This window comes from Zalophus californianus, chromosome 4, assembly GCF_009762305.2.
Source record: "Zalophus californianus isolate mZalCal1 chromosome 4, mZalCal1.pri.v2, whole genome shotgun sequence".
Taxonomy (NCBI): Eukaryota; Metazoa; Chordata; class Mammalia; order Carnivora; family Otariidae; genus Zalophus; species Zalophus californianus.
This window is the reverse complement of record NC_045598.1, coordinates 45732737-45756978: the sequence shown is the minus strand read 5'-3', so window position 1 is coordinate 45756978 and position 24242 is coordinate 45732737. Positions and strand designations below refer to the sequence as shown.

Genomic DNA, 24242 nt, shown 5'->3' with positions numbered 1-24242 from the left:
GAGTGGAGGTGGGGCCAACCTGCTGTCCAGTTTGGGCAAAGCACACTCAGGAAATATATTTAAATGCTCCTTTGAATCACATGAGAGCAAGGTCATGGTCTGTGATCTTTTTGCCAGTAGGGAGGAAATTCTTTTTCTCAAGTTAACACCTCACTATTTCATGCTTCTACTCTGTTTATCCCACAGTCACTTTCAAAGTCAAAAAAATCCCCTTTTATTAGTATTAGGGGCTGAATTGTGTCCCCCTAAACATTTAGATGTTGAAGTCCTGGACCCCAAAACCTCAGAATTTGACTGTATTTTGGTGAGAGGGTCTTTATGTGAGTAATTGAGTTAAAATGGGGCCATTAGAGTGGGCCCTAACCCAATATGACTGGTGTCCTCATAAGAAGAGATTAGGGGTGCCTGGTTGGCTCAGTGAGTTAAGCAGCTGACTCTGGATTTTGGTTGAGGTCATGATCTTGGGGTCCTGGGATTGAGCCCCCATGTTGGGCTCCACCCTCAACAGGGAGTCTGCTTAAGGATTCTCCATCTTCTTCTGCCCTCTCCGTGCTCACACGCTCGCTCGCTCGCTCGCTCTCTAAAATAAAAAAACCTTAAGAAGAAGAAGAAGAAGAGGAGGAGGAGGAGGAGGGGTGCGTGGGTGGTTTATTTGGTTAAGCATCCCCCCGCGCTCTCTCTCTCTAAAATAAATCAATCTTGAAGGAGGAGGAGGAGGAGGAAAAGGGTGCTTGGGTGGCTCAGTCGGTTAAGCATCTGACTCTTGATTTCAGCTCAGGTCTTGATTTCAGGGTCATGATGAGAAGGAGCCCCACACGGGGCTCCGTGCTCAGAGAGGAATATGCTTGAGACTCTCTCTCTCTCTCTCCCTCTGCTCCTCCCCCTGCTCTCTCTTGCTCTCTCCCTCTCAAATAAATAAAATCTTTAAAAAATGTAAAATGATTAGGACCCAGACACACACAGAAGGAAGGCCATTGACAAGCCAAGGAGAATGGCCTCTGAAGAAGCCAACCCCACCAACACCTTGACCTCAGACTTCCAGCCTCTAGAACTATGAGAAATAAATGTCTGTTGCTTATAAGCCACCCAGTGTGTGGCATTTTGTCATAGTAGCCTGAGTGGACCAATATGCCACCTCAGGGAGACAGAGCTGCCTCACTGGACGCACTGCACAAAGACCCGCTTCTGTCCTCAAAATAATACTCGTGATTGAAGAGCAACCATTCCCTGCTCCCAAACAGCCCGAGGGCAGGACTCACCCCAAGGCTGCATTCTCTGACCCTGGAATGGGGTCATATTGTCTGCAGTCATCTTCAGGGACCCTGACATCTTCACAGTCATCCTCGTCAGAGCCATCAAGACAATCCCTCTCTCCGTTACACACAAGGTGGCGTTTCAGGCAGCGACCTGAGAGAGAAGAGGCTGTGGATGCTTCTAGAGCCTCCCAGGCTCCACCCTCTCCCCGTGACCTGCATCCAGAGTCGCTCAATCCATCCCACTTCTGAAACAGCCCCTCACCCCTCTCCATGATCATCTCTCCATCCTCATTGCCTCTGCCCTCCTTCCAGCCTTTCTGTCTCCCATCTGGAGCCCCACCCCCAGCTCAGGCCCTGCAGTAGGCTCCCCTCTCAAATTCCTCCACGTGGCAGCTCCTGCGATCTTTCTAAATGTCAGCTTGGCCACGTCATCCCCCTGCCCTATATCATTCTGTGGCTCCCATTCCCATTCTTCCAAACGCCACAGTCTGGTCCCCAGTACTCTACTGGACCCATCCCCTGCCTCTCTTCCCAACACTTATTGCCAGTTCCTAAGTCCCTGTGTGTGTTTGCACATCCTTTCTCCTAGCAAATTCATTGCTACTTTCTAAGTCTCCGCTCAAGTGCCACCTTAAAACCTGTTCTGACTCCCCAACACAGATTTGGGCATCCCCTGCTAGAGAGGGCCATTGGACCGTGGGCCTATGCCCATTACACTGGCTGTCACACGGTATGGCCACCGACTCCTCATAGGTCTCTCTCCCAAAGAGACAAGGAGTACCTCGAGGTCAGGCACTTTATCTTTTCATCTCGGGGTCACCAGCAGGTAGCACACTGCTCAGCAGGTAGCACATACATGCCCAGCTGGTGTTTTTTCAGTGAATGGATGAATGAGTGAATTGGACCTTTTCTAAACGAATCAACAGATACTCCTTCAAACTCACATCAAAATTACTTGGGCTACTGGGTTGGCTTAAAATGCAGGCTCCTGAGCCCCATCCCAAACTTACAGAAGGACAACTTCTGGGGAAGGGCTGAGGAGTCAGCACTTTAACAAGCTCCTGGGTGACTGTTTTGCACATTCAGTCTGCCAGGGTGCAGCTGTTATCCCGCTGGAATGCTACTCACCTGTCTCCTTACACTGGAAATCCTGTCCACACTGTGCTTGCCTTAGACAAGCTGTGGGACTGCGACAGCTGGCTTGATCCCAGACATCGCCACTGCACATGGTTCCCCCAAACTTGTTTGGCTGCAGGAGGTTCCGGTATCGGTACTAAATTGGATTTTGAACCAGACACGTTCATTGTCTATCAATCAAACAAGATTTGTACAGGCAGGTCTCAGCTCAACATAAGGACTAACTGTCTAATGATTGAGAGCTGCCTAAAAAGCTGTCTTTTGAGGGGATAAGTGTTCCTCAATTGTGGTGTTCAGCCAGAGGTGGCACAGTCACCAGCAGGAATATTGAATAGGGCCTCCAAAGATCAAATGAAAGACCTTGCTTGAAGGACCTTCTCCCCCCGACCTTCAACCAGTTAGTACCCGTTCATCTTTCACGATTCATAATGCACCTCCTCTACATATTCTAGAGTTCCCTGTGCCTCCTTCTCTCCTCTCACTTGTCATATAAGGTTGTGATCCCTGGTCTACTTATTTATGTACCTTCCTCAGTAGTTAAAGAACAGTTTGCATATGGGGGAGGAGTGGCGAAAGGGTGACATGTCTTATTTGGCTTCATATATTTGACACCTGATCTATGGTCTATGCAGGAGGCACTTTTATAAGATGTTTGTTGCTTTCCCTCTGTACCATTTCTTCTGGTCATGTCATCCTCTCTTTCCTTGGGACATATCTCTATGGTTCAGGTGAGGATGATCCCACCCCCCAAGTCATGGGAATGGGTGGATATGAACTAGGCCGGGCCAACCAGGGCACCATATCTGCCACGTTGCAATGATTGGTTTAGGGATTGGTTCATGACTCAACCTTAGGGCAATCATTATTCTCTCTGAAGATTTCTTTCAGAACTATTGGAAAAGACATTTTTTTCTGCTGAAGTTGCTGGGAACTGTGGGCATCAAGTGGATCTCTATGTAGAAAGAGCCCATCCAAGAGCTAGAGATGTCGTCCGAGTCCCTGGGTCCAGCTTTGACTGCACATGAACAAATACTTGTTCAAAGAAGGACAGAAGGAATAAAAATGCATACCAGTCTTGGAGCTCTATGGTTTCACGATACTGCTTTCTATATGGTATACCGCTTCGGGCACTAATGTAGAAGGAAGAAGCTGAACACTAGGCTATTCAGAGAAATAGGTTCTGTTCCCACCTTCAAGAAGCTTAGAGTCTACTTGAGGAGATAAAATAGATAATAATAGGAAACGTATGGAGAGCTCCATGCAGAGTGTGCAAGAGGGAATTTGCAGCGCCATATTTTCTGCTGCCTCTTGCTTTGGATCAGCCCACAAGCTCCTCCTTTAAGATTGTTCATAATGAAGTAGGCAAGCAATGGTTTGAGCAATAAGGAAAATGAGTTCTTAGCCTAACTCTCATTTCTTTTCTTTTCTTTCTTTGTATAGTTGGTGCACAATAGTACATTAATTTCAGTTGTACAACAGAATGATTCAACTTCTCTATGTTATAATATGTTCACGAGCATAGCTCCCATCTATCACCATACAGTGCTGTTACAGTACCAATGACTGCATCCCTGTGCTGTACTTTCCATCCCTGTGGTCTACTTATTCCATAACTGGAAGCCTGTATATCCCATTCCCCTTACCCATTTTACCCATCTCCCCCACCCCCGCCTCTCTGGCAACTATCAATTTGTTCTCTGTATTTATAGGTCTGGTGCTTTTTGTTTGTTTGTTTGTTTATTCCTGAATCTATTTCTTACTTGCTGTATAAAGTATCAGTGCCTGGTACTTCATGCCTTAGTTTCCAAATCTGTTAAAATGAGGTGGTCAACCGAGCTGACCTCAGTAATTGGCAGTTACTAATGATTCTTTCACCTGTGTCCTGTAGGTGCAAGAGCATGAGCATGAGAATTTAGACCGACTGGGTTCAGATCCCAGAGTCACTTACCAACTCACCATGAGCAAGCCACTTACGTTTTCTGAGTTCCTGTTTTCTAATATATAAAATGGTTGTGATGACCCCTCACTTTGAAAGGGTTTTGTGAGAACTGAGTGGGAGAATGTGTGGGGAAAGCACCCAGCCCTGTGTCTGGCATATTATTGGTGCTCAGTGAACAGAAGTGGTGTCCCCATAATTATCAGTGGAGTCTTCTCCAGCTGATTCCAGTGGGTGCGTGTAGAGCAATGCAGCTTCGCCCTCTCTCTCTTCTGGCCTACTTCTGCCTCCATAACTGCTCATTAGTAAAGAGACAGAGAGGTCTGCAAAAAAAGGTGAAGAGCAAGCCTGTCCATTTGCCTTTCCTGCCTTCCAGTTAATAAGATTGTAAAGTCAATGGGAAGAGATTATAATTAACGATCAATACAGGAATATTAGGATATTTTCACTCTTTCCACATCTTGCCAAGATGCAGCACATGAAGAAGTGCTCAGCACACCAGCGTAAAGCCAAGTCTTCTCACTCTTCTTAATGTTCACCAGAGTTTTAAGACCTGCAGTTACCAATATGATGGTGATGGTAGCTACCATTTATTGAGTGCTTGCTAATGGCTGGACACTTCACATTCTTTATCTCATTTAATCCTCGCAAGTTGAGAAGGTTAAGTACTATTCTGAATCCCATTTTAAGCTGGGTTGGAATGCCAGTTCTGCTGCTTACAGTCTGTGTGTCACTGAGTAAATTACTTAACGTTCTTGTGGTTTCTGTATTGGAATGCTGGTGCAGACACGAGGTTCATTCCCACCAACTCCCCATTTTCTGGGTTGTTATCAAATAATGAAGACATTGCACTGCAGAGAGGTTGGTGCACATGTTCCGGTAGGGACTTCTCTGTGCTGGCGCCTCTGTTGGTATCATTAAGACATAATTTTCTTTTCTAGCTAGTCGATAATGTTTCTTTCCAGAAATGCACATCTTTGTTTGGGTGATTTTGAGAGGGGGGAAAAACATATTAATAAGAAGAAATTAGGGGTGGTCTTTCACTTAAGTAATTAACAGAATTTAATGATTTTAAGGATCACGTGTGTTTTTGAGTCACGAAGGAAGTAATTCAATTCCGATTTAAATAGTAAACCATTCACCTGTGCCATCTGCTATCTAAACTGTAACACGTGAGAAAAAAATATATAGTTTTGGATGTATAATAAATTAAATGATGGCCATGCAAAGAAATCAAGTCCTAGTCCTTGAAAGTTGTAAATGTTACCTTATTTGGAAAAAGGGTCTTTGCCGATATTATTAAGGTTTTTGAAATGAAGAGATTACACTGGATTATCTGGGTAGGCCCTAAACGTCATCACAGTGTCCCTATAAGGGGAAGGCAGAGGGAGGTTTAACACAGACACACAAAGGAGACACACAGAAGAGGAGGGGGTAATGTGGCCGCAGAGGCAGAGATGGGAGCACAGAGACTGGCCATAAGTCAAGGATTGCCGATGGTCACCGGAAGCCAGAAGATGCAAAGAACAGATTCTTCCCTAGAGCCTCCAGAGGGAGCGTGGCCCTGACAAACTTCTGCCCTCCGAATTGTGAGAGAATACATTTCTGTTGTTTTAAGCAACCCAGTATGTGACAATTTGTTACAGCAGATTCAGAAAACTAACATAGGATATCAAAGCAAGAAGAGATTTTGGGAGCTAGATATTTTTGCACAGTGCAGTCTAGGATTCTTTGGCATATCTCAGAAACAGGAGAGGCAGAATAAATAATTTCAGGCTTAGAAGCTGAATAAACTAGGCCCAAATTGTGTTTCCATCTGTAATGATTTTGAATTCCATTTGATTTTGAACAACTCATCAAACATTTACAGAGTAGCCCAGCATCTGAGGAGTGGGTCTGGAGGCAGGAGAACCACCAGCATGTTCGGCTCTGTAGAAGCTCAGGTGAGGGAAGAGCAGGTCTTGCTTCAGGCAGTGGGAGTTGGAAGGAGAGAAGGTCACAGATAGTAATTATAAAAACAGCTAAGATTTATTGAACATTTATTGTATGCCAGGTGCCATGAAAACACTCTGCATACCTTACTCATTTAATGCTCATAATAACTCTATGCTATAAGTACTATTATTTCCATTTATAGATGAGGAATCAGAGGCATAGAGAGGATAAACTATATGCCCAAAGTAACACAGCAAATAGGGTGCAAAGCCAGAATCTAAACTGAAGAATCAGAGCTTAAACGCCTAGACTTGACAGTAATGTGCCAATATACATGGTCTAGGCAGTGGTCTACCAACTGGGAGAGGTGGGAGCCTGGAGCCATCCCACCCTGGGTGCATCCAGTAAAGTCATGTGTTTTCTGTAGAGATTTTAAAATAGTAATAAAACAGAAGTTATTCTGCCTTTTATCATCACCATGAGCCAGTGATCCTGAACAAGATCAGGATTTTAATACTCCTCTCTAGCAGAGCAGAGTGCTCCCAAAGTCCCTCTTTCCTTGAGATGCCACTGGCTTTAGGGACCATTTTGGACTATTCAAAACCAGGTAGGTGAGCAAGATAGACTCATGCCTGTTCATTGGGTGTGTCAGTCTTTTTGCCACGAAAGGAGAATCCTCAGGAACATTGTCTGGTTTATCTCAGGTCCCCACAGGTCATTAGCCCCTCTCAATGACCATCAATGGAGGGCAGCAGACTGCCCAAGACCCAGAGAGGCCACAGGGATCAGTGAGCCCATGTCTGAATGGCCACCTCTCTGCACACAAGCCATAGCATACATATCTTTTGCAGACTCACCCAATAATGGCTTATAAACCAAATCAGAAAAAGTTCCACCATCCATGTGCCCATGGCTGCCAAATACCTATTTCTAGACCTGATTTCTCCCCAGACCTCTAAATATATAGACCTGTTTATCTCCATTTAAATGCCTAGTACACCTTTCCAATATCAAATGCCCCCAAACTGGTGACGAATGTCTTACCTTTTTGTCCTGGCATGGAAAGCAGTCTGTCCACTCTGACCAGTTGCTGAGCTGGCAGCTAACTGCTGTGGAGCTCGAGCTCTGAAGAGCCCGACTTACTCTCCTAGAGAGAGGGGAGAGACATCTGCTTCAACTTTTAAAATTCTTACTATGATAGTTTTTAATTTTGTTATAAATTCAAAAAGATCTTTTAGTATGAAGGTATCGAAAACAGATTCACTTTTCCCCAGCATTGTTGAGGTCTGACAAAAATTGTATATGTTTTAGATGTACGATGTTATGGTATAATATACATTGTGAAATGATTACCACAATCAAGCCAATTGATAGAGCGATGCCCTCACACAGTTGTGTGTGTGTGTGTTGGTGAGATCTAGAGATCTACTCTCTTAGCTAATGTCAATACACAGTACAGTACTATTAACTGTAGTCACCATATTATACATTAGAGCCCCTGAACTTATTCATCTTATAACTGAAAATTTTTATACTTTGACCACCACTTCCCATGTCCCTCTTTGTAGCTCCCATCCTACTCACTAGTTCTGTGAGTTACACTCTTTTGGATTCCACATGTAAGAGAGATCATGCAATCTTGGCTTTCTCTGTCCACCTTACTTCACTTAGCATAATGTCCTCCAGGTTCATCCATGTTGTTATAAGTGGCAGGAGTTCCTTCTTCTAATTTAGGGCCAATCAGATGTTGAATTTTTTAATCTTTTTTTCTTTTTACCATTTTTAAAATTCAAGTATAATTAGCATACAGTGTTATATTAGTTTTAGGGATACAATATAATGATTCAGTAATTCTATACATTACTCAGTGCTCATCAAAATAAATGTACTTTTAATCCCCTTTATCTGTTTCACCCCTCCCCCACTACTTCCCCTCTGGCAACCACCAGTTTGTTCTCTGTATTTAAGAGTCTGTTTTTTGGGGGCACCTGGGTGGTTCAGTCATTAAGCATCTGCCTTCAGCTCGGGTCATGATCCCAGGGTCCTGGGATCGAGCCCCGCATCAGGCTCCCTGCTCAGTGGGGAGCCTGCTTCTCCCTCTCCCACTCCCCCTGCTTATGTTCCCTCTCTCAACATGTCTCTCTCTGTCAAATAAATAAAATCTTTAAAAAAAAAAAGAGTGTTTTTTCGAAATCTTGCCGTTTGCAACGACATGGATGGAACTAGAGGGTATTATGCCAAGCGAAATAAATCAATCAGAGAAAGACATGTATCATATGACCTCACTGATATGAGGAATTCTTAATCTCAGGAAACAAACTGAGGGTTGCTGGAGTGGTGGGGGGTGGGAGGGAGGGGGTGGTTGGGTGAGACATTGGGGAGGGTATGTGCTATGGTGAGCGCTGTGAATTGTGTAAGACTGTTGAATCATAGACCTGTACCCCTGAAACAATAATACATTGTATGTTAAAAAAGAAAGAGAGAAGATAGTAGGAAGGGAAAAATGAAGGGGGGGAAATCAGAGGGAGAGACAAACCATGAGAGACTATGGACTCTGAGAAACAAACTGAGGGTTCTAGAGGGGAGGGGGCGGGGAATGGGTTAGCCAGGTGATGGGTATTAAAGAGGGCATGTATGAATGGAGCACTGGGTGTTATACACAAATAATGAAACAATGAATGATGGGTATTAAAAAAGGCACGTATGGAATGGAGCACTCGGTGTTATACGCAAACAATGAATACACGTCAAAAACTAATGATGTAATGTATGGTGATTAACATAACATAATAAAATAAAATTTAAAAAAAGTTTTTTTCCCTTTTTTAATTTGTTCATTTGTTTTGTTTCTTTTTTTAATATTTTATTTATTTGAGAGACAGAGATAGTGAGAGAGAGCATGAGCAGGAAGGAGGGGGAGAAGCAGACTCCCTGCTGAGCAGGGATCCCAATGCGGGGCTAGATCCCAGGACCCTGGGATCATGACCTAAGCCGAAGGCAGACACTTAACTGACTGAGCCACCCAGCACCCCTCATTTGTTTTGTTTCTTAAATGTCACATATCACTGAAATAATATGGTATTTGTCTTTCTCTGTCTGCCTTATTTCACTTAGCAACATATTTTCTAGATCCATCCCAGTTATTGCAAACGGCAAGATTTCATTCTATTTCAATGTGTGTGTGTGTGTGTATACACACACACACACACACACAACATCTTCATCCATCTATTGATGGACATTTGAGTTGCTTCTATATCTAGGCTACTGTAAATAATGCTTCAATAAACACAGGAGTGCATATATCTTTTTGAATTACTGTTCTCATTTTCCTTGCATAGATACCCAGTAGTGAAATTACTGGATCACATGGTAATTCTATTTTTAGTTTTTTGAAAAACCTCCAAACTATTTTCCACAGTGGCTATACCAGCTTACATTCCCACCAACAGTGCACAAGGCTTCCTTTTTCTCCACATCCTCGCCAACACCTGTTGTTTCTTGTGTTTTTTAATTCAGCCATTCTGACAGGTGTGAGGTGGTATCTCATTGTGGTTTTGATTTGCATTTTCCTATTGATTAGTGATGTTGAGCTTCTTTTCATGTGCCTGTATGTCTTCTTTGGGAAAATGTCTATTCATATCCTCTGTCTACTTTTAATTGGATTATTTAATTTTTTGGTGTTGAGTTGGTGTTGGATATTAACCCCTTATCCGATATATCATTTGCAAATATCTTCTCCCATTCAGTAGATTGTCTTTTTGTTTTCTTGATGGTTTCCTTCACTGTGCAAATGCTTTTTATTTTGGTGTGGTCCCAGTAGTTTAATTTTGCTTTTGTATCTCTTACCAAAGGAGACATATCTAGAAAAATGTTTCTACAGCTGATATCAAAGAGATTGCTTCCTATTTCTTCTTCTAGGAATTTTGTGTTTCAGGTCTGACATTTAGGTCCTTAATCCATTTGAATTTATTTTTGTGTATGGTATGAGAAAATAGTCCAGTTTTATTCTTTTGCATATAGTTGTCCAGCTTTCTTAGCACCATTTATTGAACAGATTGTCTTTTTTCCATTGTATATTCCTCCTTTTTTTGTTGTGGATTAATTGACCATAAAAGTGTGGGTTTATTTCTGGGCTTTCTATTCTGTTTTGTTGATGTATGTGTCCATTTTTTGTGCTAGTACCATACTGTTTTGATTACTGTATCTTTGTGGTATACCTTGACAGCTGGGATTATGATACTTCAGTTTTGTTGCTCTTTTTCAAGATGCGTTTGGCTATTTGGGGTCTTTTGTGGTTCCATACAAATTTTAGGATTATTTGTTCTAGTTCTGTGAGAAATTCTGTTACTGTTTTGATAGGGATTGCATTAAATCTATAGGTTGCTCTGGATAGTATGGACATTTTAACAATACCACTCCTACTGTATGCAGGTGTGCTGCTGGAGTGTTTATATAAATTACCTTTTTTAATTCTATATCAATCCTATTGTGGATCAAGTTATCCTAATTTTAGAGACACAAGTACAGAGGAGAGCTAACATTCTTTGTATATTAATTTTGTATCCTATAACTTCACTGAATTTATTTATTACTTTTAATAGTTTTCTGGTAAAGTCTTTTGGGTTTTCTATGTATAGTATCATGTCATGTGCAAATAGTGACAGTTTTACTTCTTTCTTACCAATTTGGATATGTTTTATTTCTTCCTCTTTCAGTTTGCTTGGAACTAGGATTTCCAGGACTATGTTGAATAAAAATGGTGAGTGGACATCCTTGTCTTGTTCCTGATCTTAGAGAAAAAGGTCTCCATTTTCGCCAGTGAGTATGATGTTAGCTGTGGGCTTGTCATATATGGCCTTTATTATGTTGAGGTATGTTCACTCTAAACCCACTTTGTTGAGAGCTTTTTTTCCTTAATCGATGCTGAATTTTGTCAAATGCTTTTTCTGCATCTATTGAGATGATTGTATGATTTTTATCCTACATTTTGTTAATGTGGTGTATCATGTTGATTGATTTGTGAATATTGAACCATTCTTGCATCCCTGGAATAAATCCCATTAGAACATGGTGAATGATCCTTTTAATGTGTTGTTGAATGTGGTTTGCTAATATTTTGTTGAGGATTTTTGCATCTGTGTTCATTGGAGATAGCTTGTACTTTTCTTCTTGTGTGAGGCCTTTGTCCAGTTTTGGCATCAGAGTAATGCTGGCCTTGTAGAATGTATTTGGAAGCTTTCCTTCCTCTTCTATTTTTTGAAATAGTTTGAGAATAGGTATTAACTCTTCCTTAATTGTTTGGTGGGATTCATCTGTGAATCTGTCTGGTCCAGGACTTTTGTTTGTAGGAATTTTCTGATTACTGGTTCAATTTTGTTAGTAATAACTGGTCTGTTCAGATTTTCTGTTTGTTCCTGATTCAATTTTGGAAGATTGTTGATTTCTCGGAATTTATCCATTTCTTGTAGAGTGTATTTGGAAGCTTTCCTTCCTCTTCTATTTTTTTAAAATAGTTTGGGAGAATAGGTATTAACTCTTCTTTAATTGTTTGGTGGGATTCACCTGTTAATCTGACTGTTACCACCAGTATTACCATAACTTCTGAGAGCCAGGTACCCTCTGCTGTGACGAATGGTACAATTATCACCCAAGTGTAGGAAAAAGGGTGCTTCAAATTTCATGCTAATTATTCCATGAGCTACTAGTCATCCAGGCTGAAACCCAAGACAAGGAGCCATGGGGAAAGCAATGTTCATCTTTAACAACTGGTTTCCAAACTTGGGTCCCAGGACTCTTGTATACTCTAACATATTACTGAGGACTCCAGAGAATCTTTGTTTAAGTGAGCTGCAGCTACTGATACTCACAACATTAAAAATCAAAAGATAAATTTTAGCAATATGTATTTATCTATTTAAAAGTTTAATATCAAACTCACTACATGTTACAATATACGCCATAATTTTATTTGAAAACAGATTTCCATGAAAAATAATTAGTGAAAAGGATGTCATTGTTTTACCTATTTGCAACTGTCTTTTTTTTTTTAAAGATATTTGCAACTGTCTTTAATGTTTGGGTTAGTAGAATGCAGTTCCATTCTCATTTCTGCTTCTTCATTCAATATGTTGCTTTATGTTGCTTTTGTTGAGGTCTTTGAAGAAAATAAGCCTCAGAGATGTATATAGTTGAAAATGTTACATAGTTGAGGGGAATTTTAATAGTCTTTCAGTTAACTGTGGGTATTCTTCTTTGATACTACACCACAACTTGACAAGCCGTAATTTTTTAAATGTTAGTTGCAATGTAGAATCTGAAAGCATGTCAATGAATTTTTTTGCACCCTGTTACATTAAAGTATTTTGAATGGATTTGGCTTTGGCACTCCTACATGATTTTTATAACACCAGGCATTGGAAATTTGGAAAACAATGGTTCACTATGCATATCTTAACAATATTAACACATTTCACTCTCCAATATAAAAAGTCAAATTTATTAATATTACCAGTGATCTCATCAAGCTCAGTGGTTATGTTTTCCAAAATTTTAATTTTTGTTTGAAAGCTCAAAAATTTTATCATTGATAACAAATTATATTATTTGGTTTCCTTGAAGTGATGGGTTCCCTGTTCATTTTTGAAACAATGTCTGCCAAATAAGTAAGCCTGAATAACCATAGCTTCTTAGCTGTCTTGTCGAGTAAAAACAACGTTCCAAGGAAAAAAGTGGCTAATTGCTTTTTCTTAAGGCAACCATCATACTTCAGTACAGCAGAAGTTCATAATGCATTCTCCCCATTTTGTCACATAGAATATTTAAGTAACTTGTGTTCAAAGATTGAGGTGTTTTTTTCAAAGATTGAAGTTTAATAGCATTAGTGATTTTTACTGTTGCAAGAGGGACTTTCTTAAGTCAAACTTAACTTCTTTCCTGTGAGTTTGATGCCACTGCCTTGATTTGTACGAAGACCACAGTATTTTTATCCACCATAACTTTTGCAACATCAGTGAAAGTATTAACCCAGTGGAAAGGGCAAATGTCTCAGTGTTATTGTTTTGAACCCATAGAGCTCCTCTGTAAAGAGCTTGGGGACTCCCTGGGGTCTGCAGACCACATTTTGAGAAACTCTGATCTATAAAATGATGTTAATGTGTAATACCAGTGCTACTGTAGGAACAGTAGCAAAGAAAACTTCAGCCCTCGGCTCACAAACTTCCTTTCTATTCCAATTCCTTCCATCACCCTGGGAAACCCCGCCAGCCCCATAAATGAGCTATCTAACCCTTGCCCCTCAATCACTCCTTTTCCTCACCTCCAGGGACTTTTTCATCACTCTACTATTTTCTTTTTTTTTTTTTTTAAGATTTTATTTACTTATTTGAGAGAGAGAATGAGAGATAGAGAGCACGAGATGAGGGTCAGAGGGAGAAGCAGACTCCCTGCTGAGCAGGGAGCCCGATGTGGGACTCGATCCCGGGACTCCAGGATCATGACCTGAGCCGAAGGCAGTCGCTTAACCAACTGAGCCACCCAGGCGCCCCATCACTCTACTATTTTCTATGGTCACATCCTGGTCCTTCTCACTCTCTGAAACAGCTTCTCCTCCAAATCATTAATTCGTGAGTCATCTGTGAATAGTTATTTGGGGGCTCTTCTACTTCTGTTAGTGTATGCTCAAGGATCCCCAATGCACTTTTATTTGGACTTCTTTGGGGCTTTTACTCTCTTGACACCTAAGCTTTCAATCAATAATATTCCCTCTAGTTTCATTTCCCTTTATAACTAGTTTTGATTCCATGATCTATCATTTTAAAATCATAATCATGTCCTAAATTTCTGGACTCCACTCTTCCCTTAATCACGCCTACCTATAAAACCCAATCCTGAACGAATCCAACTATCTACCACTTTACCTGGTTAACTCCTAGGTATCTTTCAGTGTCATCCTAAACATCACTTCTCTAGGAAATATTTTTCCTCCCCTCATCTGGTTTGGTCAATCTCTGCACATCTTCTCAACACTTAATTATCACACTTGTAATATTTGTCTAATTTCTGTCTTCACCAGATGGTAAGCTCTGTGAAGGCAGATACTGTCTGAAAGTTTGTTTACTGTACCTATCATGGTGTCAGACCCAAGGAAAGTGTTCAGTGAATATTTAGGAAAGGGAAAAAAAAAAAAAAGAATGAAGGGAGGAAAGCAGGGAGGGTGAGGGACAAAAAGGGAAGAGGGGAGGGAACGGGGGAGAGAGGAAGAGGAAGGAAGGAAAGAAAAGAAGGGAAAGAATGAAACCAATTTACAAGAAATAGAATGGCATTGTTTAGAGACTTATTTGAACCTAATTTCCGGTTAGAAGCTAATTAATTAATTCTGGTAACTAGATATTCAAATGGCTCAAGATTCTGTCTATATGTAATTTTTTCTGATAGATTGTCCTAATAATAAAAGTTTGAAGTATAGGAACATGGAGAAAGACAGGGTTCTAATCATCAAAAGGTGGGTAGAAGGTACATGATGAAGGTTTGGGAACAGAAAATGACTCCAGGATTATTTTTGCATCTCACTATGGAATTGACAAGATAGTATCAATGTAAGCCCACAGAGACTGCATTATGATGTCAAAGTGGAAGGAAACAGTATTAATGGATGGAAGTGAAAACCTAGACAGAGCAGTGCTGTGTTGCTGTAGCTCTAAAAGCTTTGTGACATGATGTCTAGACAGAAGCACACATAGTAATGCTATCATTGAAGCAAGGGTACAGAAAGTACACAAGGACCATTCATTAAGTCATTACAGGGCTCCAACCTTTTAGCCAATATCAATATGTCCAGCACTTTCTCGTATCATTCCAATGAATCTTTAAATGTAGTTTATTTTTTGCTTATTATAAAAGCAATACATTCTCTTTAAAGAGAACATAAAAGAAAAAAATGCCTCCAACCTTCCCACCATTAATATTTTGTTTTATTTCCTTTCATTCCATTTTCATAATATAATTGAGGTCATACTGAGTATTATATTTTACATCCTGATTTTCCACTTAATACCATAGCAGAAATATAAACTATTTATGATGGCTACACATGGTTCCACTAGTCTAACATCAAAAAATTAGATTATTGAGCACCCAGTCTTTCCATATTCTAAGTTCTTTCCTGAAGATACAGGCTGTAGAATGGGATGCCTGGCCTGAAGGATACAGGTGATTTTAAGGCTTATGACACCTATGGCCAAATGGCTTTCCAGAAGAATTGTATCATTTTTTTTTCATTTACTTAGGAAACCATGGATAAATTTGTGATCTACTAGATCTTGGAAAATAGTTTTAAAGCATCTCCAAAGAATAAAAAATAAGAAAAGCATCTCCTAGCTGCTGAGAATCTACTCAAGCAATAACACATTTAATACAGAGCACTGAGAGTCAGGAGGGTTTGATTATAATTTTTAGTTTACATCTACTTTGTTATGCTACAGTGAGCAAGTTTCTTTACCTAACTGGCTTTTAGTTTTTTTTATCTATAGAATTGCCACAAGTCAATGTAGTACTATGGCAGGATTTCTCAAAGTGTGCTCTGTGGAGTACTCAACCTGGGGTTGTGAAGGAAGAGAAGAAAACTTACATGGTCAAATTTGGATAAATTGCATACAACATGCTACTTTTGGAAATTTAAAATGCAACATATTAAAGGCCCTGAGAAGTCCTGCAGTCTAATTTACACAACCCAGCATTTTCCCAAATTTTTGAACACATCATTTCTTGTTTCATGCAACATCTGTAAGATCGTGTAACACAGTTGAGGGCATACTGATATAACACAAAGTGGTTTGGAGTCCACCAAACATGCATTGAAATGCAGTTTCTGCTACCTACTGAACTTTGATTTCCTTATAAGTGAAAAACAGGATAATAATAACTTGTGAGACTGTTTTGAATATGGGCTAAGATCATGTATGTAAAGCCCTAAGCACAAGCCTGACGTACATGTCAGTTCCTTCTCTCTAACCTTCTCAACCCCATACACGCTCATCAAAACTCTCCACCTTCATCAAAAAGGTATTGAATGCCTATGCTGTATAGGGCTGTGGAATAGTGAGATGCTACCCATTTGACTTTTTAAATAGGGTGGCCCAGAGGGCAAAGGGCCTAAAACCTGGAGTTGAACATGCAACCTGTGAGTCAAATGCTTGACCCCCGCATGTGGCTACCTCAGCAATTGAGATCACAAAATAATTAATTGGCTAGAAGGTTAGGAGGCCTAACCCTGATTATTGCCAAAGGATCATCCTAATAAGTTGGCTCAGCTTATATTTAAGACTGACTGTCACTAATTATATCATCTTGAGGCAGATCCATTCAGTTATTAACATGGAAATTATGTCATGAAACTGAGGTATTTTAAACTGACTTTGAAAGTTGACTGAGTCTCCAGTGACCTCCATGTTGTTAAATCCAGTGGAAATTTTCCTGACTTGGTCTTACTTCCTTCTGTTAGCCATTGTTCCCTTCTTGAAATCGGTCTGTCTTGGACAGCTTCAGCACCACACTTCCTGGCTCCCTCCCGACCTCTGTGGCCAGTTCTTTTTGAATTCTCTACAAACTAGAATGCCTCGCGGTGCAGTATTGCCTTTCTTTTCTCTTTCTGCTTCTCTCACTCTTAGGAAGGTGAGATCCATTTCCTGGGCTTCTGCTGACTCTGTGCTAATGCCTCCTCACTTTAGGTCTTCAACCTAGACCACTCCTCTTAAATCCTGTTTTCTTTATCCAACTGCGCCATTTTAGATCTCCCCCAGGTCGGTGCCTCTGAAGCACGGCAATCTTTTAATGGCTCCAGGTATCAACTCTTAATTTTCTTCTAACCAGCTTCTCTCTCAGTTTACCCACATCCAAAAGTGGAACCACTGTAACACGCAGTTGCTCAAGCCAGATCCCTGGCTGTGGTGTTTAATCCCTTCTTTCCTCTCACCCCCATATCTAGTCCTTTGGAAATTTCTGTCATTTCACTTTCAAGATATATGTCAAATATCTTCCCTTCCACCTACACCTACTGCTACAACTCTCATTTAAGGCACCATTATCTCTCACCCAGAGCGCTGCTGTGGCCTCCTGTGGGACCGCCCACTGCAGCTTTCACCCATTCCTTCTCTGCACAGCCACCAGAACGAATTTTTTTTTATTAGAAATCAGATAATCCCTCCCCCCCCCCCACCCCCACGCCCTTTATAAAAACCTCCAGTGTTTTTTCGCTGGCTGGTTGGTTGGTTGGTTGTTAGTACACATAGACTGAAGTCCAAATTCCTCATCATGATGCCAAGGTCCCCTGTGATCTGGTCTCTGCCCACCTTTTTGACATCCTCTTAGGGCACAATACCCTGCTTTCATGCTGTTCCCGTCCTTCAGGGCCCAGAGCAGGATGGGCCATTTCCCACTGGATCTTCACACAGGTTGATCTCTCCATTCTCCCTTGTTCTTCACCTGGCTTCTCCTTACCATCCTACATCTCTCAGCTTAAATGCCACCTCTAGAGAAAACCCACCAGCCAGCCTGTCTTTAGATTGCTCTAATATCCTCCATCAAAAGGCCCTATTTGTTTCCTCCATAGTCCTTATCACAGTTTTTTACTGTAATATTTTGTTTACGTGTTTATGGACTCTATCACTACACTGTAAATTCCATAAGGGTAGGAACATTGTCTGTGTAGTTGACCACCAACCCCTAACATACCTACAGTATGTACTGAATGAATAAATGAACAAACGAACAAATGGATGGATGAAATGAACACATGAAAAGTATCTACTGTGTGCTGGGTACACAGAGAATTCCACACAGAACTTCTAGCTCTAAGCGTGTGCCAGGCTTTCCTGCATTTGTTTGCATAATGCTGTTTCCTCCACATCGAGTAATCACACCTCGTTCATCTGGCTGAAATGTTCCAGTTCAGTTAAGCCTCTCTTCCTCTAGATAGCTTTCTTTGACCTGCCTGCCCTATATTAACATCATGCCATATACATAGAACTGCTCATACTTTATCTCCATCCCTACACTGCACGTTCTACCAGGCAGAGGTCCCGACTATATTGTTCACCACTGCAGCCTAGTGCTAAGTGTAGTACTTTGCCTATGGTAGGAACTCAGTAAAATGTTGGGTATAAATATATTATCTCATTCACTTTTATATTATTTCATTTAAATTTTATAAGAATGCTGTGGGGTGGGAATTATTACACCCATTTTATAGGTAAGTAAAACAGATTCATGGGGAGATGAAATAAACTTGCTTAAAGTTACATAGATAGTAAAATGGCAAAGCAAGGATTTAAACGAAGGCTGTTTGACACTAAAACATATGCATTGTTTTAGCATTCCAAGATACACTATGAAGGATTTCTGACAAAAGGGAAAGAGAGTAATAAAAATAATATTCTACAAGCTTACCATGTGCCATTTTTGTGCTAAATACTTTGTATGAACTCTCCTAACTCCTGAGAAACACTCAGTGATATATGTATCTCTGTTTTATAGATGAGAAAGTTGAGTCTTAGTGTAACTTGCCCAAATTCTGGAGCCACTAAGTGGTGAAGCCAGGATTTAAACCCAGGTTGATCTCACTCCAAAGCCGATACCCAATGCCACTTGAAGTAGAGTTAATGATTAGTTACCCTGAACAAAAGTGTCCACATTCACAGGATTCCGCTATGAGTCATATCCACAACTCTGACTGTTCGTATTAGTTAAAAATTCACGTAGCTTGAATACATACTGATTTCCGGTTATCTGGACAACCTTTGAAAATAGTCACATGGCCCTAGCCCTGGGTACTTTGGTAAACACACTCTAATGCCTCTGAAATAAATAAAATAGAGAAGGATCATGATTTAAACTTCTCAGGGCCTGCTACCTCTGTGTCCTATTTAATAATACAGAGAAACAAACCTTTATGGTCATCCTCCATGTTTGAGGTTCTCACTCATGTTTCCATCAGTCCCTCTAAAGGAATTTTGTTCATTTTTCATCAATGGAAATTTTTAGTTGAAAATGTTGTATTTGCATTACTTATCAAAATGTGTGCTTAGTTTTGGGGAAAAAAAACATTTTTTTTTCTAGTGGGTGAGGGTAGCAGGAATGGTGGAGATAACAGTGAGCCAGCAATTAGAAGACCTGACTGTTCCACTAGGTGGCCGAGTGATTTAGAACCTGTCAGACTGCTTTGTCTCCTCTCTGGCCCTCAATCAGGAGTTAATAATTACAGTAATCTTAGAGGGACACAAAGAGGATTAATTGGCCAGTATTCTTAAAATGCCTGGCAGAGATGCCTGGTTGTTATATAATATGCCCCTTCTCTCTCTCTCTCTCTCTCTCTCTCTCTCTCTCTTTCTCTCTCTCTCTCTCTTTCTGGGGCTCAGATTCTTTGCCTGCCACAGGAGTGGATGGATTAAACCATATGTTGTCTTTGTCAGTCCTAATTCCAAAGATCTGTGATACAGAAAGGATGGAAGCAGCAGACAAGAACTTTGGAAGAGTTATTGCACATATATCCAAGTATGTAAGGAGAATTAGGAACATGATGATAAGTGGAAGATGTAAAAGAATACCAAATGAAACTTTTAAAGCTGAAAATCATTACAACAGCAATGAAAAATTCATTGAACAGGTTAACAACAGATTAAATACTGCAGAAGAAAAGATTAGCAATCTTGAAGATACAATGACAGAAGCTATCCAAAATGGAACAAAAAGATAAAAAGACTGCCAGCAACAACAACAACAAAAAAGAGCAGAGCCTCAGTGGACTGTGGGATATTGAGCAGTCTAACCTATCTGCAATTATACTATCAGAAGGAAAAGAGATTATGGGGCAGAGAACACATTTAAATTAATAATGGCAAGGGTGCCTGGGTGGCTCAGTTGGTTAAGCGACTGCCTTCGGCTCAGGTCATGATCCTGGAGTCCCACGATCGAGTCCCACATCGGGCTCCCTGCTCAGCAGGGAGTCTGCTTCTCCCTCTGACCCTCTTCCCTCTCATGCTCTCTATCTCTCATTCTCTCTTTCTCAAATAAATAAATAAAATCTTTAAAAAAATTAATAATGGCAAAATTTTTTTCCAAATTTGGTGAGAACTGTAAACCTACAGAACCATACCAAAGTGCATCATAATCAAATTGCTGAAAATCAGTTATAAAGAGAAAATCGTAAAAGTAGTCAATTTTTTAAAAATGACATATTACACAAAGAGGAAAAGCAGATTTTTCCTTTAGGGACTATGCAAGCCAAAGATAATGGAATGAATCTTTAAAGTGATGTGACAGGAAAAGAAATAACTCACTTAGAACTTTATATTCAACAAAGGTATCCTTCAAAATGAAGGCAAAATAAAGACTTTTTCAGACCACTGAAAATGGAGAATTCATCACCAAAAGTCATTCTGCATTGCAAGAAATGTCAAAGGAAGTTACTCAGTGAGAAAAAAAATGATATAAAAATGATATCATATTATTGGAAAGTAGGCTGTGATAAATTAATGGCATATATTGTAAATCTAAGAACAATAACAACAGCAACAAGAAAGCAGAATAGCTAATAAATCATTTGGAATTAGAAAAAATATTAAATCTAAAAGATAAAAACCAGAAATAAAGAGCAAATGGGACAAGTAAAAAACAAAAAGATGATAAACAAATGCAAAGTTATCAGTAATTACATTTATATAAATGGTATAAATACTGTGATTAAAAGACAGAGATTGTAGACTAGACACTAAAGCAAAATTCATCTATGTGCTATCTTCATGAAGCATACTTTAAAGTATGAAGAATCAGGTAAGTCAAAATAAAGTATTGGAAAAAACTCACCATGCAAACAATAATCAAAAGAAAGCAAGAATAGTTATATTAATAATAGACTGCAGAACAAAAACAATTCCTATGGATAATGAAAGCCTTTCATAATGATAAGGAGGCAAGTCATCAAGAAGACATAATAATTCTAAATATGGATAGATGATAGGTAGATAGATAGATGATAGATAACAGAGTTTGAAAACACATGAAGCAAAAACTGAAGGAACTGAAAGGAGAAATAGACAAATCCACAATAGCTGGAGATGGCAACATCCCTCCCTCAGTAATAAATAGAGCAAGGAGATGAAAACTTGAGCAACATTAACAACCAGCTTGATTTAATGACTTAGCACTACACCCAACAGCACAGAAATACCCACTTTTGAGTGCACATGATATATTCACTAAGAGATCATATTCTTTATCATAAAACAATCTCAATAAATTAGAAGGACTGAAAATTGTTTAAACGTTTTAAAGCAACACACATGCTAAAATGTATTATTTATATAAAATACGTGATAGAGAGCCATTGATATTTGAGGCTGGATATTACAACTGATTTTCATCATCAGAATTTTATTTTTTTAAAGATGTATTTATCTATTTGTTTGTCAGAGAGAGAGAGAGCACAACAGGGGATGCGACAGGCAGAGGGAGAAGCAGACTCCCCATTGAGCAAGGAGCCCGATGCGGGACTTGATCCCAGGACCCTGGGATCATGACCTGAACTGAAGGCAGACACTTAACTGACTGAGCCACCCAGACATCCCTCATCACCATTATTTTTAAATGTTTTCTTCAACCCCATGTTTCTATTAAGAGTTTATATATAATAAGCAAATGGTAAAAAAGAGCTTATAAAAATAAAAATGTACCAAAAATTTTAAAAATTAAAACAAATTTAAAAATTAAAGTGTACCATTAAAAACATATGTCATCTGTTTTTCTCACTGTTAGGTTTCATATAAGATTTTATTTGGGGCAAAAAGAGTGCCACTGTTAAATTCTGTATATGTTTGAAATCACTGACCAAACTTGACGATCCATGCCAATTGACACACTATACATTTGTTCTATCTAATTTTTGTCAACCATCAGAGAGAATGGAAAGACCAAAATATGACAATAACAATCACACAAAACCACTGGCAGTAGCTTCCACTGAATGCTTACTAAGTACCAGGCATTGTCCTAAGTACTTTCAACTGTTTGTGTCTCTGAATTTCCTCCCATTTTACAGCTCAGAACACTTATGTAACTTGCCTGAGATCACACCAATAGTAAATGCCAGGGCCATAATTTGAACCCAGTAAAATTATTTCACCATGTAGTCTTCCATTTTCAAAACCAGGGTCAGATAACCTGGCATTAGATACAAAGACCTCATGATTTCCTACTTCAGCACTTTGTGAAGTATTTAATTGGCTCTCTTTTTCCTTGACTTCAAATTTGCCTCTTTACTGGTCTGTCTTATTTGATAAGTTCATCAAACATCAAGACTCTTCATTCATTTTCAAAAAGGATTACAATGATAAGCTTTTATAATTAAGAGTATCTCAGTAGAGATTTCCTTTACCACCATTCTCTTGCCTTTATCTTCTAATTATTAGAGGTGAATTTTCTGATTTTTCAAAAGTGTATTTGCTTTAAATACAAGTTGCAAATTAACTGCTTGTAAAAATGCCTTTCCCTTGTCTGAACGGTTATGTAAAGGAAATCTCTCTTGCTCTAGCATTTAAAAGCAATAATGATTCAAAATTAAATCACTCAACAAGAAATTTGAATAAAATAGCTCAACTTAACATCTTCAGTGTTTGGGAAACAAGGACTGCTTTCACATTACCCCAAAGCTAAAATAAGGGGCTGTTTAAGCACCATGACATACTTGATGTTATGATATAAAAACCTGAAACCAGGTTGGACCATTCACGAAATGAAATGGGTAAAATTGCAATGTACATATGAAAATATCACTTTCACTCTTTACCCTAGGGCAAAAGGTAAACTCATTTTAAGAATGAAATGACCCAGCATCTCTACAATCTCTAGCCTTTCCCAAGATGATGTTATTAACATTACTTAATTGTATCCTCCCTCAAACACTATGAGATGGGAATTTGCAAGATTCACAAACAGGTAAGTAGAGGTTAGCTGTCCAACATTACTCAAGAGAATTATTATTTATTAAACTGAGTATACTTTATATCTAGGACCTTATTTCATATTCATTAGCTCTTATAGATGAGGCATTATTATTCTCATTTCCAGCTAGGGAACCTGAAGCTCAAAGAGATTAAGTGGTCCACTCCAAATTACCCAACTCTTGAGTATTAGATCTGTGATTTGTATACAGGTCCATCTGACTCCAAGGGCATGCTCTTTTCACTGTCCTGCAGTCCTTCACTGGATTGGTAATAACACAAAAGGGGTCACATTCCATCCTAAAATAACCTGTTGCAAACAAGAAAGTGCCTTAGCTCCCCATTAGGTGATCCCTATGTGCAAATTTTGCAGATTTATGGCCAACTCACCGGTTCACCTTCTCCTGAATGGTTACCCCAGGCTGACAAGTCATCAAAGACAAGATGAAGAAAGCAGCAGCAAACATCTCATGCACCGTATATTACTTAGAACGAATAAAATTATTCAGAGAGTTGAAGTTAAATATGTCTTCAGGCTGGGACCTGTAAGATCAATTTAATGTTTGGAACTAACAGAACTCACTCATTCTCATTGAGATGTGGTTAATTAGTGACAAGGGTATTGATTAGCCAAACAACCTAAAATTTCAGACACCAAAGGCCACTGTCCTTCAGACCTTTTGAAAAGTAATATCCATATGGTTGAGGAAAGGAGGATTTGAAGCCAATACCAGTCTAGGAAAGAGAACTTGTTTTCAGAATGAGGCAAAGCCAAATCAAGAGACAGTTGCAGAATTCATTCAATCTTTCTGAGTGGCTCTCGGAACTTCTGAAGTCAGATCGATTTGCTTTGTAAGACTGAAACAGGGCTAATACTGGTGTATCAGCTCCGTCATAAACAGCCGCCCAAATGTAGAAAATGTTAATAGTTACATAAAGGTTCTACAATGTATTGCCAAACATCTGGAGCCTGAGAGCTGTGGTAAA

General features: G+C 39.6%; 1 protein-coding gene across 2 annotated transcripts in view; it reads right to left on the bottom strand.

Annotated features, from left to right (window-relative positions):
- Window positions 1-23812, bottom strand: part of C8A (complement C8 alpha chain) — a 68669-nt gene extending 44857 nt beyond the window's left edge. Inside the window, exons 1-4 of one of the 2 annotated variants that reach the window (XM_027572777.2) lie at window positions 23646-23812; window positions 7309-7411; window positions 2385-2529; window positions 1260-1407 (exon numbers count right to left, since the gene is read on the bottom strand). In XM_027572777.2, coding sequence (XP_027428578.1) covers window positions 1260-1407; window positions 2385-2529; window positions 7309-7411; window positions 23646-23722 — 473 coding nt within the window. In that variant the 5' untranslated portion in view covers window positions 23723-23812. The remainder of the gene's footprint in view (window positions 1-1259; window positions 1408-2384; window positions 2530-7308; window positions 7412-23645) is intronic. The other variant, XM_027572770.2, reaches the window with a different exon arrangement.
- Window positions 23813-24242: the final 430 nt, after the last annotated feature.